This window comes from Neophocaena asiaeorientalis, unplaced genomic scaffold (assembly GCF_003031525.2).
Source record: "Neophocaena asiaeorientalis asiaeorientalis breed wild unplaced genomic scaffold, Neophocaena_asiaeorientalis_V1.1 scaffold629, whole genome shotgun sequence".
Lineage (NCBI taxonomy): Eukaryota > Metazoa > Chordata > Mammalia > Artiodactyla > Phocoenidae > Neophocaena > Neophocaena asiaeorientalis.
Window position 1 is genome coordinate 6,561,833 of NW_020175468.1, and position 15,541 is coordinate 6,577,373.

Sequence of the window (15,541 nt, forward strand, 5' to 3'; positions counted from 1 at the left end):
CTGGTGTGAAGGGGAGGGGAAAGAGAAGCTGGAGGTGGGAACCCAGGATGGGAAGAGGGGGCAGCTGCTGAGGTACAGAGTCAAAGGGCAAAGGAGACAGCTGAAGAGGAGGGGCAGGGCGGGCCCGCAACCGGCCGGCAGGACGAGCCCAACGGTGCTGCCAGTGCTGGGGCCCCTTACCTGGAGCCCCCATGCTGGAGTGAACCATGCTGCCTGCCCCGCAGGGCTGGGGGGACGACTGTGCCATCTCCCCGCCCTCTCTGGGGGCCAAGCCCTCTCCGCCGGAAGTCACCCAGGGAGGAAACCACAGGGCCCGCCCCCTTCGGAAGGGAAAATACCCGTGCCCGAAGGCCCACCCCAGCAGGCAGCGGACCCCAAATCATGCGTGTGTGTTGGGGAAGTGCGGGTAGTGGCGTAGAGTGCAAGCAGGCTGGAAGAGCTGACTCCTACAGCTGTGCCCCCAGAAGGTGCCCCTAGCCCTTGTGCCGCCTCCACCTTGCCAACACATCTGGAACAGGGCATGTGGGTCTGGGAGAGAAGATGGATCCATAACAACACCACTAAAACACTGGCTAGGAGTTTTGGGTGGGGGGAGGGGGGCTTTCCCAATGCTAGGCCCCCTGCACCTCGCATTTAACAAGCATTATCTCTGGAGGCGCTCACTATTTGCCCCATTTTACAGACAAAAAGACTGAGGACCAGAGAAGTGAGGTGGCCTCCCCAAGGGCCCAGCGCCAAGAAACGCTGAAGCCAAGAAGCAGGGCAGCAGGAGGCGTTCGCGATAGGTTTCCGCAGGCTGTGGGGAGTCGGGAACCCAACCGTGCATCTGCCTGCAAGTGAGGCGTCTGGGGCCACCACTGGGAGAATCGGTACCCGTGGACAGTGGTAGGACCGGTGGCAGGTCCTGGCCTTGCCCTGGAGCAGCAAGAGGTTTGCCAGGGGGCAAATGCGGGCGCCGTAGGTGGCTGGGGCGGAGGGAAGTACGCGGTCCCGGGGCTGCTGGCTGGGCCCTTCGCGCTGCGGCGCTCCCGGACCAGCTGTTCCCTCCGCGCCCGCCAGAGGGCGGCAGCGCCCAGCCAATGGGCCAGAGGGCGGGGCCGGTTGCGGAGGAGGCAGCCCCTCCCGCCGCTCCCAGTCCCCTTCCCCGCCCCTGCGCGCACACCTGCGAGGGTCACACAAAGGCGCCGGACTCCCGGCCCACGACGGCGCAGACAAAGGCGCGGCCGAGCCCGCTGCCCTCTTCCTCCTCCCCGCGCCCGGTCCGAGGCTGCAGGGCCGTCTGGAGCCTCCAAACAACCCACCTGCCCGCTGCGGGCCCTGCAGGACTCGCTGCGCCCCACATTGTGAGGGACCCCCAAACCACGCGCGCGCACACGGACGCCTGGACTCTCATACACACGCTCAAGTATTTCTACACATGGACCCCTGCACTTCACACACACGTGTGCACATCCAGACACACGGGAACACTCCTCTGTGCACAGGCCCTAACACCAACGCTCCCGCGTACAGATCCCCCTCCTGTGCTCCGTCACGCGGACACACGGGCACAAGGACACATCCTCCCAAGTATGCCCAGGCATACCTCCTGGCCATGTGTGCCCACATTCACACCCACGCACACTCACGCACGATATAACACACAGGCAGACCTTCGTGAGTGCCTTTCTGCCTGTACACAGGCCCTGTGCACTCAGAGATACCCAGGCAGGCAGACCCACTCCACGGGGTTGGGGGGGTGGGGGGGAATGACTGCGGTCCTCACATCTGCACACAGAGGGGGCATTTCCCCCTCTAGCTACACTCCACAAGATTCCATACTGTAAAGGCCATTTCACTGAGGAGATCCAGAGACCATACAGCATCAGCCGGGCTGCAACTCAGACCTCCTGCCTCCTGGTCCACCTCTTTCCCACTGTCTCTCTCTCTCTCTCTCAGATGCAGGGTTTTTATACCGGAGGGTCTCCTTGGAAGCAGTCTGGTGGCAGTGGTACTGGGGGCCTTGTCTTGAAGTTGCATGGCCCAGTAAGCTCAGTTTTGATTTAGGATTTATGTTTTGGGGGACTTGGAAATGAGGGTAATAAGGACATTATAGCGGGGTGTGGGTGGAGCAAAACCCCACCAAAACACCCCCATGCCCCACCCTAGACATAGTCAACATCATCCATGACAGGAGCGAGCTTTGGGACATAACCCAAAGCAGGGAGAGAAGCCCCACCCATTTCCGGTGCTGCCCTCCCAGGTCTGCAGCTGAGTGGCAGAGCTGGTGAAAGCCTTACACGCTTCCCCGTGGGGTGAAATCACCCCACCCCTCTTGCCTCCCATGCCGGCTCCACTATTATCGCCTGTGGCAGTCCAAACTGAGTCCCTGAGCTGGAGTCAGGGCATCTTGAAGAAGGATGGGCCTGAGACTTCCACCTGCCCAAGAGAGGACAGAGGGGCAGAGTCTGGGCCACACTGGGTGGGTAGGGCCTGGCAGCCAGGAACAGGGAGGCCTGGGCAGGAGAGATGGTGGCCCCTCAGCTGGAGAAGCCGCCTCAGGCCATGCCGAGCAAGGCAGGTAGGGCCTGGGAGCTGGGGAGTATCGGGGGCCACTAGGGGTGCAGGGAGCCTGGGAGGGAGGCGGCATAGGGGAGGCCAGGCTGGGCTCAGGGCTGGGCGGTAATTAAAGGAGACGTAGGGGCTCCCCAGGGCCAGCGGGGCTGGTAACTGACACACGGGCCCCATTGCTCCTCTCATATTTCTCCCCGGATCGATACGTTTGACTCCCGACAAGACAATAATCGCTTGTACGCGGCCAGCGAGTCGATCAAATACATTATTAGAGCGAGGTCCCCTGGGGGCCCGGCGGGGAGCTGGGCGGGGGGGAGCAGCCAGCCCACCGGGGACAGCAGAGCTGGATTCTTCACCCCTCAGGGCCCCCAGCCATGGCCTCTTCCTCTCGGCCGCCCCTGGGGACCCTCTCTGTGGCTTGGTTCCCCAGCCTCTTTCTGCATCCGGCGGTGTCTGGCGGCCTCTCCACTCAGCCCCCGGCCGCATCCTCCCTCTGCGTGGGGACACAAGTAGCGTTTCCCCAAAGTGCTGCCTCAGCCGCAGGGCTGCAACATGTGGGAGCTCAGAGAGGCCCCTCAGACCCCCAGCCTGGCAGGAGGGAAGGAGACTGGGTCGCCTGTGGGTCGCCAGCTGGGCCAGAAGATGAACTGAACCTAAAATTCATCGACATCAACCTCCCTTTGCGTCTTAGCATTCGGCCTTCAGCAGAGCTCAGGTGAGGGCAGCCTCTAGGGAGTAGGGGGGTCGGGGAAAGGCTTAGGGACCCAAACACATAGGAAAGCAGGATGAGGGGTGGCAGACAGACACACAGATGAAAATATATCTGGTTGGTCCTACAGCAGGGCCATGCAACCCCCTCCAACAGGCCTCTGATACTGTGGAATCAAACCCGGCCTGGCCTGCCCTGGCACTGCCTGTCCGCCTCTTCCTGATTTCTGGGCTCGAGCCTTCATTTCCTGTTTACACCCCTGCTTCGTCCTCAGCCCTGCCCTCAGAACCGCTTCTCCAGTGGCCCTAAGTCAAGACCAAGCTATAACCACCCGATGTTCTGCTTAGGAGCACCCAGCATCCAGGGACTTAAAATGTTTCTTCTTCTCCATCGTCACCGTCAACATCAAGAGCAGCAGCACAGCCATCTATTCCGTGCTAGTTGGGCCACTACATTAGATCCATTAGATCTAACCCTCACAACGACCCGAGGAAGTACGGTCTGTTATTATTCCCCTTCCACTGACAAATTAGAGCTCAGGGCCTCCCTGGTGGCACAGTGGTTGAGAGTCCGCCAGCCGATGCGGGGGACACGGGTTCGTGCCCCGGTCCGGGAGGATCCCACATGCCGCGGAGCGGCTGGGCCCGTGAGCCATGGCCGCTGAGCCTGCGCGTCCGGAGCTTGCGCTCCGCAGCGGGAGAGGCCACAACGGTGAGAGGCCCGCGTACCGGAAAAAAAAAAAAAAAATTAGAGCTCAAAGAGTTGAAGTCACTTGCCCCACGTGAGTGGTGCAGTCAGGATTCAAACCCCGCCCTGTCCTCCCCACAGCTCGCTCGTTCTCCACTCTGCCACGGGTCTGCTTAGAGCTTTGCGTGCACCGCATCCTCCAGTGGTCAGCTGGCAGCCACTCCCTGCTCACTCGGGAAGGCCGGAATCTGCCCACAGCCCAACCCCCACAGCCCTTCAGCCTGTTCTTCGTATTCAGCAATGTGCTGGACCCCTGATCCACCAGCTCCTGGCTGAAGGTGGGCCAACCCTTCCCTATTTCTTTCAATTCAAACATTTCCTACATGTCCCTTATTGCCAAGCCGTGGGCTGGGGGCTGAGGACCTAGAGATGAACTGGATCTGACACACACCTGCCCTCAAGGAGCTTACAGTCCGAGGGGAAGACTGGAGTTGATGAAAGTTTTCTGAGATTCCATCACTGGCTCAGTAAGCATCCGAAAAACTCTAGTCAAGGGTGAAGCCCAAGACATAGAAGGGCCTTTCCTGCCATAGAAAGATTGGGAGGGCTCAAGCTTGGATGAGAAAGATCCAGGAAGGGTGCCATACATCCGACTTGAGGCTGGATTTGATGTTGTAGGTGGAAGGATTTTCAGCAGACAGTCTGTGTAAGGGAGATCCACTGGGAACTGGTGTGAGACCAGGCTGGTGGGAAGAAGTTGGAGGCAGGAGGGCCAGAGGGGAGTCTGGGACAGTGGTCCAGAAAACAAGAGAGAATGGGGCCATGAGGGTGCAGATGAGAGCACAAATCCAAGTGAGAGTCTAGAGAACTTCAGTGAATCTGCAGGTGGGCAGCTGAGCAGGGTGTCTTGGTGGGCGCTCAGGCCATCACTGTCGGACAGCAGGAACACGGGAGCAGAGTAAGGGAAGATACTTAGGTCAGTGCCGGGGTGGGGGCGGGGCGGAGATCAGCAAGGTCTGTGGACCAGGAAGCTAGCAGATCTGAATAAATTCACATTGACAGAAACACTCCTCATGCATCTCCTGCCCACCACCAGTTTCCCAGACCCACCAGCGATCCCAGGAATTCACCTCAAGCGAGAAGAAATCAAGAAACATCACGGTACGGCTCAAAGAAGGTAAAAGTGAGAAGACCAACCAGGTCCCCACACAGAAACAGGCCATTTGGTGACCTAGGGCCAGCCCTCTGCACTGTCTGGGTCTCAGTTTCCGTATCTAAAAGTGCGAGGTGGGCTTGGAGGAGCACTTGAAGACTTCTTCCAGCGCTAACATTCTGGGGCTTGAAAGAAACAAGAACACAGGACGGACTGCTGGATCCACTAAAGGCCACGGCCACACAGCTAGACGGAGGCAGACCCAGAGTCTCCCTGACCCCAAAGCCTGTGCTCCCCACCTTGGCCTGCACGCGTCTCAGACTGCAGGTTGTCGGAGAACAGGGTCTTTGGCCTCATCACCACAAACCCACCAGGGCATCCGAAGAAGCCAAAGAAGAAGGTGGCCGGCCCTGGGACTTCCCTGATGAGGCTCTGCCCCTCGGCGCACAGGCAGCCACCCACCCCCAGGCTGCACCCTCGACTCCAGCCCAGATCTCCCACTCGCCCAGCACCGCCTCTGCAGGCTCACAGCCACTGCTGTTCTCCCAGCGCAAGGAGCTGTCCAAAGGCTGAAATTCAAGAGCCCTCGCCGTGGTCCAGAAGCCCTCCGGTAACTTCCCTGCAGCCTCCAGGAAAGCCCAGCCCCCTCACCACGGCCTCCAGGCCCCTGCAGGACGTCACCTCTCCCTACCAGAGCACTGCGCTCCAGCCACACTGGAGAAGGCCAAGTTTGCCCCCATCCTGGGGCCCTTGACCTTGCTGGCTCCTGCCCTAGAACACTGTTCCCTATCTCATCCCTTTCCTCTGATCCTTCAGGACTTAGTTCAAAGGCTGCGTCCTCTGAGAGGCCCTCCCTGAGCCACTCTCCACGCCAACAGCCAGTTTTACTTTCTTCGTCGCTCTCTCTGGAACTCGGCTACTGTCGACGTGCTTTACTGTCTGCGTCCCGCTCTGAACTGTAAGCCCTCTGAAAGCAGTCCTTTCTTGTCTTGTTTCCTGTGGTATTCCCTTCTGAAATAATGCCTGGCACAGACTAGGTGCTTGAATCCTATTTGTGTGTTTCTAAAAAATGTGTATTTATTGATTTACTTTTGGCTTCACAGCTTGCAGGATCTCAGTTCCCTGGCCAGGGATTGAACCCAGGCCCCCTGCAGTGGAAGCGCAAAGCCCTAACCACTGGACCACCAGGGAATTTCCAAATCCTATTTGTTGAATGAATAGATCCTTCCAGGCTCCCACAGCCCACAGAATGAAATCCAAGGCTGGCTTTCCAGGCTCAAGTGGATGTGGGCCTCTGCCGACCTCCACAGGCATATTGCCCCCAGAGCTCACCTTCTTCCTCTGTTCAACAACTTGGGTTCCCCTACGTGCCCATCGTCCATGCTTCGTGTGTTTGCCACCTCTACTGTACTCACCACTACTGCCTCTGCTCAAATCTCCCCTCTCTGGAAGCCTTTTCTGGCTCCACCGGAGGCCCAATTAACAGTAATGGCCTCAGTCTTCCCACAGCTCAGGCAGCATCCTGGACTTAGCACTAATCATACTGCATTGAAATTCCTTCCCAGTGAGGCTGCCCCCACACGGCAGGGCTGGAGGGCAAGGTGGGGTTTGATTCATTTTTGTGAAGTGGAGCCCAGCACTGGTCTGCATATAGGCCCAGTTGAATGAGGACGTCTGCCCCCGCAGACAGTGATATCTGTATGGGTGTATATAAGCACTGATCCGGGAGTCAAACATCTGAGAGTTTGGAAACTGGTTCGTCCATTCACTTGCTGTGTGACCCTGGGCAAGTGACTTCACCTCTCTGAGCCTCATGCTCCTCATCTGTGAAATGGGGGCAGTAACATGGGCTGATAGGAACTTCATTAATCTTTTAAAAAAAAATAGTTCCCTGTGCTATACTGTAGGACCTTATTGTCATTAATCTTAAATATAATACTGACCACCATGCACAAGGAGTTCAAAAAGTTCACAAAGTGTTTATCACATCAAGGTTTGAGGTAGAGAAAATCAGATGCCACCAACAGGACGGTGGCTAAATAAACTGTAGCATAGTCACACTCAGGAATGGGATGGGATCATGAAAGATAATGGAACTGATCTATGGATAAAGGACATGGAAAGTTCTCCAAGACACTGCTGAATGAAAAGGCAAATTGTAGAATGATTTATACAACTTAATATCACTTATGTAAAACACATACCAAAACCACTATGTATTTTCTGTGGGTGCACAGGTATTGACAAATGCAGAGGAAAAGGTCCGGGGGGTAACTAATTAATGACAGCTACCTTTGGTGAGGGGACCAGGACTGGGAAAGCAGAAGGGACTCAAATGGGATTTTAACATTTTCTGTTATGCTTTTGGTTTTCAGAATGAGATTGTATTCAGGTTTTTTTGGTTTTTTTTTTTTTTTTGTCTGTGTTGGGTCTTCGGTGCTGCACACAGGCTTTCTCTAGTTGCGGAGAGCGGGGGCTACTCTTCGTTGCGGTGTGCGGGCTTCTCATTGCAGTGGCTTGTCTTGTCGCAGAGCATGGGCTTTAGGCACGCAGGCTTCAGTAGTTGCAGCACGCAGGCCCTAGAGTGCGTGAGCTTCAGTAGTTGTGGCTGGCGGGCTCTAGAACACAGGCTCAGTAGTTGTGGCGCACGGGCTTAGTTGCTCCACGGCATATGGGATCTTCCCGGACCAGGGATCGAACCCGCATCCCCTGCATTGGCAGGCGGATTCTTCACCACTGCGCCACCAGGGAAGTTCCCTGTATTCAGTTTTTGATTAAAATTAGAATATATTGGGGCTTCCCTGGTGGCGCAGTGGTTGAGAGTCCGCCTGCCGATGCAGGGGACACGGGTTCGTGCCCCGGTCCGGGAAGATCCCACATGCCGCGGAGCGGCTGGGCCCGTGAGCCATGGCCGCTGAGCCTGCGCATCCGGAGCCTGTGCTCTGCAACGGTAGAGGCCACAACAGGGAGAGGCCGGCCGTACCGCAAAAAAAAAAAGTAAAAATTAGAATATATTAAGTGAGTTACAGGTAGCTAACTACAAAGAAAAGGAATGATTATCCCCCAAAGTGAGGACAGAGGTTACCTCCAGCAGGGAGGGAGGGATAGGGAAGGTTTGAAAAGGGTCACAGGGGTGGGGGGTTCCTGGGCTCTGGCTCACACAGATGTTCACTTGGTAAAGACTGATTAAAATGTACCTTTATGACTCTTTCCTTTACCACTGTGCTTCCTGCAGGCAGAGGCCATTTCGCACGTGTTGCAGTATCATCTGCTCCCCACCCCCAATTCACGCCCAGAAGCCGATGTTAGGGTGCGCCCCGGTTGCAAGAGCTCTGAGGGGGCCGAGGCCGCTGTCCAGGGTACTAACGGCCAAAGCCTGGGAAGCCTCAGGGAGACCAGGCAAATAAGACAGCCTCAAGGCACCTTATCCTAATCGGCCACTGCCCGCCTCTAATATGTCCCCTCCGAACACTCCCCACCGCTCCCTCACTTCCTCCAGACTGGCTTTCTGTTCCTGCAGCCCAAGCTCTGATGTGACTCAGGACCTTTGCTCTTGCCGCTGGCCCGGTGCCATCTTTCCCCAGATATGCCCGTGGTGCGTGCCCTCACTTATTCCAGACGCCCGCTGACGCGTCCTCTCCACACAGGAGTCTTTTGATCATCCCACCTCACACGGTCTTTCCCCTCCTCATCGCTCTTCATCCTTTACCAGGTAGAATTTTCTTCCAGCACCTGTCACTAACATTCGAGTCTCCATGTGCTAATGTGCTTGTTTATCACCATCTTCCCCCACCTGAATGTCCATGCTGGGAGGACAGACAGCGTGTCTGTCCTGTTCGGTTTTATCCTCCTTTTTAAAAGGGCCGCAGGTGCACAAAATTGCATTAATCATAATCCCTGGTTCCCGTCATACTCCCATCACTGGCCTGGGAAGAGCCCTCTTCCATTATTTATTTGCTTATTTATTTTATTTATTTTTAATAATGTGTTCACGTGAAGCCACCACTCGACATTTAGATCAGAACTGTGACAACAGTCACACTGATTCGTGCCTGACGTGTGCACCGCTGTGTCCCCTGTACCCGACACCTAGGAGGATCCGTGTGCTAAAGGAGAAGTTAAGGGGCACCGTGCAAAAGAAAGATCACGGGAGCGCCCACCTGGCCTCACAAGCAGGTGGAGAAGAAATCAAACGCCAGGCCCTCCGCTGAGCTCCCCTGTCCTCGCCGGTGTTCCCACCCCCTGCTCAGCCTGGCCAAAGCCTCTTCAAGACGATTCAATCCTACACCTGCACAGATGGCCCGCTGTGCCAGACCCTGTGCCAAGACATGGGGACACCAGGCAAATCAGCCTTGGCCACGCCCTTGAGGATCCTCTATGCACTCCTCCTTCCCCGCTCCCCGGCTCCTTGATGGTCCCACGATTGTCATAAGTTATAAGAGCCGCTAGCCGGCACCTGCTCTGTGTAGCCACGTGCCTCGTGCATCATGTCTTGGCATCTTCCCAACGATCCAATTAAGCAGGTGCTGTTATTATCCCCCAGCTTTTCAGAGGAGCACCCTGAGGTGGGTCAGAGCCAGCAGGTCAATTCCAGAGCCCAGCTCTCCTTACCACCAGGCACACTGCCTGTGTTACACTGATCGTATGCATCCCCTCGAAAATATGAGCGGTCCTGGGCCGCCTGCATCTCTGCAAAAGCAACTGAGGATGATGGAAAAGGTGTCAACTTTGAAGTCACATAACAGGTGGTTAGGCCCCAGCCGCAGGGCTCAGTGAGGCATGGGAGTGGGTGGGCAGGGGTGTCATGTGGCCCAGGAGTTATATTCACGACGGGCCTCATTAAATGAGATGTGCACTTTTGATTTTACAGTTGGATGCCACTGCCAGACCATATCACCTGCGGGATGCTCTGAATTTTGTTTTAATGAATCCTGCAATGACCTTGTAAATATCAGTCAGTGCGGCATTTTGTTGTCGTTGCTTAGAGCACAGCCTGTAACTCCATTTTGGCCTTCTTTCATTCTGAGCATACTGGGAGGCTCACAAATGAGAAGTGGCCTGGCCTCTCTCAGCCTCCGTGGAGCCTGCCGAGTCCTTGCTATGTGACCTCAAGCAAGCCACTCAACCTCTCTGTGCCTCTTCCGGAATTGTGCAGTCTCTGGGCAACATCCCCAGAGGGCCCTGTTCCCCAAACATGTATTCAGAGGAGTTTAACTTGACGGAATCAGGTTGACTCAGACCATATGAGACATAGTCCCTGCCATCATGGAAGCAAACTGTGAGCTCTGGACACTTGAAAGAAAGTGAGGGCTCTCGGGAGAAGGGTAGGTTTTTGGTGTGATAAACATTTACTGAGATGGCGACAAGCTCCTGGAAGAGCTCAGGGACAGGGAATCTAGTTCTGCTTTAGACAGTTAAAAGAGAAACCCTGAACTACGGTTAGAAACACTCTGCATGCATCTTTTCATCGCATGTCTTCCACACTCGACAAGAGAACGATTGTCACCATGCCCATTTTACAGATGAAAGAACTGACGCTCTGCAAGGTTGAATCATTTGCCTGGGACCCCACAGATGGAACCGGGATTAGCATCCAGGCAAGTGGACTCCACTTCAACCCCAGACCCCTGTGGGCCTCTTCCCTTTGGCTCAGCAGGAAACACGGGACTTGGACCTGGGCTTGCCGCCTGAGACATCCATGTGCCTCCCATCCCTGACCCATGACGGCCTCCTGCCAACGTGAGCCGTTCTCTGAAAGCTTTCACATTGCTGGCCCACCCTGAGTCACAGCAAGTCTGGGCTGCACGCTGAACGGTGTCCCCGGGGCCCTGGTCGCTTCTCCAAGCCCACATACCTTCAGACCTGTTCATTCCCTGCTCACCTCCTTCATGGAGCCTCTCCAGGACAGGCCTCTCCCTCACCTTCACGCACGACCTCTTTCTGACAATGGACTTCTTCTCAGTGCCAAAAACACCAGGCACTTTGAGGTTTGTGTGGAGAACGCCAAATAGATAGAACCCAGGGCTCTGCCTCCCAGAGATTTCCCCAGAGGCAAAGCAGCACCTGTCTGGTGAGGGGAAATCCCAGGTGTGTACAGGGTCAGACCCTCACTCTGCCTGACCAGCTGCATGACCTTGGATTGGCAACCTCACTTCTCTGAGCCTTGATATTGGCACAGTTCCACAGCTTCTCCCCGATTCCTCCACTCCCCAGGCCACCACCATCTCCGGCCCCAGTGACATCAGCGGCCTCCTCCCTGCAGGTCTCTGTGCTTCCACGCCTGACCCTGACAGTCTCGTCTGCTCCCCACACCCAGAGAGGGTCTTTCTGAAACAATCAGGACGTGTCGCTCCCTTTCTTCAGACTTTTCAGGGGCCTCCCCGCTTTGGGGAATAAAACCCAAACCCCTTAGTCCGGGAACTCCCTGGTGGTCCAGTGGTTAGGACTCCGCGCTTTCACTGCCGAGGGCTCGGGTTCAATCCCTGGTCAGGGAACCAGGATCCTGCAAGCTGCACAGCGGCCAAAAAAACAAAAAACAAAAAACAAACCCCTTAATCCAGCCTACAGAGTCCTGTGTGATCTGGCCTCTGCTGACAGGTCTCCTCTCTCCCCGCCACCCCCACTCTCACCTACCCTGCTCTGAGCCTCGCCACCTCCTCAAACCAAGTTCTTTCCTACCCTAGGCCCTTTGCATGTGCCGGTCCCTCTGCCTCGAATGCTCCCTGCCTGGTTAAATCCTACTCATCTTTCAAGGCTCAGCTTAAATGTCTTTCCATCTCCGTGTTGGCTCCCTACTCTTGTCTCTCCTTTAGGGGACTTGATCGCAATTTCTCATTTTGCATTTAATCGATATTTACACTTAAAGATCTGCATCTCCTCTTAGTTTGTTGGCTCCGTGGACATCAGCTGTGCCAGTTTTGTTCACGTCTTTATCTCCAGTGCCCAATAGAGGGGCCAGCACACAGCAAGTGCTCAGACAAATGAATTGTTTATGGGGACAAGGACCCGAGGCAGAAGACTTGAGTCTTCTGAGCCTCAGTTTCCACTTCTGTCAAATCAAGACAATAATGCCTCAGGACTTCCCTGGTGGCGCAGTGGATAAGACTCCGCGCTCCCAGTGCGGGGGGCCTGGGTTCGATCCCTGGTCAGGGACCTAGATCCCACATGCATGCCGCAACTAAGAGTTCGCATGCCACAACTAAGGAGCCCATGTGCCACAACTAAGGAGCCCACCTGCTGCAACTAACACCCAGTGCAACCAAATAAGTAAATAAATAAATATTAAAGAAAAAAAGACAATAATGCCTTCCTTACAGGTAGTGAGGTGGTGAGGATCCCAAGAGACGATGAATATTGACGGTGCTTTGGGGAAAGTGCTCTTCAAATATAAAAGCTCGCAACAGCTGGAACCTCAAGGATGGGCCAGAATCAGAGAAGAACAAGAGAGGAGGGCATGGCCATTTTTCAAGTAACTTTATCTGCCAGACATTTTACATCTCCTTGTTCACCGTCTCCTATGAGATGGTGGCACTGACCCAGAGGAGGAAATCAAAGTTCAGAGAGGAGAACCACCTTCCCACAGTGTCACAGCAAGTCCGTGGCAGAGCTGGGATTTGAACCCCTCACAGCGAGGCAGTCACGTTTCCCATGCACCTCCAACAAAACTTGACCCCTTGCAGTTTTGTTTTTTTCCATGCCTAGTGGCATGCAAGATCTTAGTTCCCCAACCAGGGATCGAACCCATGCCCCCGCAGTGGAAGTGCGGAGTCCTAACCCCTGGACCACCAGGGAAGTTCTCTCGGTTCTTGACAGCCATTTGTGGGTTGGACCAACGAAGAGGGGCTGAATGGCAGTCCTGGCTCTGCCAGTCACTGGCTGGCGATCTTGGGTGAGCCACTTCCCTTCCCCAAGCCTCAGTGTCCCCATCTGCAAAATGGAAATAACGATCATGCCTACCACTTAGGGTGGCCGGGGGATTCAGCAAGAGCCCAAAGGTCGAGTGCTTAACATGCAGTGAGCGGTCCGTGAGCAGCTGCTACCTTGTTAATCTTCCATGTGCGGGAACAGCGTGAGCAAAGGTTCGGGGCACATCAGGGAGATGATGAGTAGCCGGTGGAGAGAGGGTCACCAGAAAGGACCTGTCAAAGGAGGGGCGTCTGGAACCAGACAGAAAGGGACTCCCACGTCTGCACCTGGCTGCTGAGGAGGGAAGAGGGAAGCTGTGGAGGGGTCTCCTGATCTCCTTCCCCCCTCTACTCTACCAGAACCCTTACTTCCTTCCAGGTTTCCTAGGCCTTGGCCAGAATCCCTTACACCTCAGTCACCGGCTAACCTCGTCTCCGTCCCAGGGCCCAGGCGGGCTCCAGCTCAGCGGGGCCCGGTCTTCCCTACACAGCCCACAGGGACCCTTCTCTCTTTTGTTAGTTGGAAAACTATAATCTGAAGATAATACCAAATAGCTCATAAAGGTGAAAAGTGAGAACTGTTCTAGGCATAAGCAAGCATGTGGCATGTGAGCAGGTACCTGTGTACATACACCACCTTTTAAACAAACTGCCCCTTCCTATGTGCCAGAGGGATCCAACACCGAGCTCTTTACCCCCCTTGGCAAAGGGGTCGCTGTGAGACCCGAGGGGCGGGGGGGTGCGGGTGCAGCGCGAATGAAGGGATTCGTGGACGGGTGGGTCGCTGAGTCCTCGGGGAAGGGTGGCGGCTTGGCAAGGAGACCTGGGGTCATCTCAGAATCCTTCCTCCTCCTCTGCAGTGTCCCCCAACTTCCCATGGATTCAACCCACAGGGGTCTGAATCCCTCTGCTCTTTCCCCCGTCACCGCTCTGCCCCATCTTCCGGCCATCTCCCTCTCTCTCTCTCTGTCTCCTCTCCAACCTGTATATTGCCCAGGTCCTTCCTCACTTCCTCACTGGTTCCACACGTATCTCCTGAACACCATCCATGTGGCAGACACTGAGCTGGGGACAAGTGAAGCAGCCCCAGCCTTCCAGAGCTGACAGTGGAGGTGGCCCTGGGGTCTTGAGTCCATGCCCTGCACCGCTCCCTAAAGCACCACTCTGGTGGGGCCACTCCCCTACCCAAACAGAGAGGGAAAAGCTTGGCACCCTAGGCTCTCTCCGGCTTCACCTTCCCCAGCTGCCAGGAGAAGGGGAGAGGGCAGGCTTGCAGCCTTGAGATGCCTTGGCAGGGGCACCCGGGTGGAGGGGTGGCCATGCTCCCCGGCAGAGGGATCATGTCCCCCACTCCCTCCCCAGAGAACTCTGGGCCTTCAAGGCACAGGTTTTCCGCAGGAGGGGCCAGAAATGCCCTCTGAGCAGTGCACTTTTCAGGGGTAAACCAACGTTCAGAGCAGGCACGTGACTGGAGCAGAGCCACACAGCAAGTCTGTGGCAGACAGACAGGACCCAGCTCCAGTTCTCCAGCTGCATCTCTGCAGGTGTAGACCCGGCCGCCCTCCTCCCGACACTGGCACCCCCAAGAGAAAGAGAGAAGAGTTGCTGAGCTCTGTTCTCTGTGCCTTCTGCTGCCTCTCCCAGGACCTGGGCCTCTGTTTATTTCCCCAGCTGTGGGAGGGGAGGTAACCCAAGAGAGACTGCAGTGAGAGGGGCACGTCGGGGGACAGGCAGGACAAGAAAGTTCGAGGGAAAAGCATGCAGCCAGGCAGAGAAAGAGGGGTGCAGGGGAGGAATGACCAGGACTGTGCAGGTAGAACAGAGAGGGATGTGGAGATGCTTAAATCCCTGGAGGGAGAGGCAGCAATACAGGAGAGTCACACAGGGAGAGACAGAGACAGAAAGATGCAAAGAAGGAGAAACAGAGACGGGTAAAGTGGAAAGAGAGACAAAGAGAAAAAGAACAGAAAGTGGGAGGAGGAAGAACTGGCGGGGTGGGGCCGCCAGGACCTTCTGTAAATTGTTTCCCCGACGCTCTCTCATCTGGCCCTCACACCCGCACTCCTGCGGGGTGTGTGGCGCGGTCCCCAGACCTGAAGGGGCTGAGGCGGGTATGTGGGAGCAGTGTCCAACCCCAGCCTATCTCTTTCCCCTGCCCCCAGCTGCCTCACCGAGGCAGGGGCCCAAGTTCCGTGTGCAAGGGGTAGGGCAGACCCTGGAGGACCTCGACGGGGCGCCCCGGGGGTCCCCCACCCGTTCTTGTCCCCTGCCTTCTGCTCCCCTGACTTCCGCCCACGCCTCCCTCAACCTGTGGCCGTCACCTCCCTGCCTGCCCACCCTGACACCCTCCTGTCCACCCCTGTGCCCCCCACTCCACTCATCCAGAGACCATCTCTCTGCTCGCCTGCGGGTTTGGGGTTAGGGAAGGGTGCCCAGCGGCCTAGCTAGGGAGGGGGCTTGGTGGATTATCGAGGATGTACAGGACTGCGGCTGACGTGGACCAGGCGGAAGAGGAGGGGGTCGTGGGGATGGAGA

At 56.2% G+C, this 15,541-nt stretch overlaps 1 protein-coding gene across 13 annotated transcripts in view; it reads right to left on the bottom strand.

The window, feature by feature from the left end:
- The window catches only part of POU2F2 (POU class 2 homeobox 2), a 103,168-nt gene that overhangs the window by 31,910 nt on the left and 55,717 nt on the right, over positions 1-15,541 (bottom strand). For 2 of the 13 annotated variants that reach the window (XM_024768767.1, XM_024768765.1), the window contains exon 1: positions 181-1,673. The exons of 6 other annotated variants lie outside the window; for them this stretch is intronic. In XM_024768767.1, the coding sequence (XP_024624535.1) occupies positions 181-247 (67 nt within the window). In that variant the 5' untranslated portion in view covers positions 248-1,673. Of the gene's footprint in view, positions 1-180; positions 1,674-13,058; positions 13,101-13,141; positions 15,518-15,541 lie in introns of those variants that run through there. 5 more of the 13 variants (XM_024768779.1, XM_024768778.1, XM_024768773.1 and 2 more) reach the window with 4 other exon arrangements.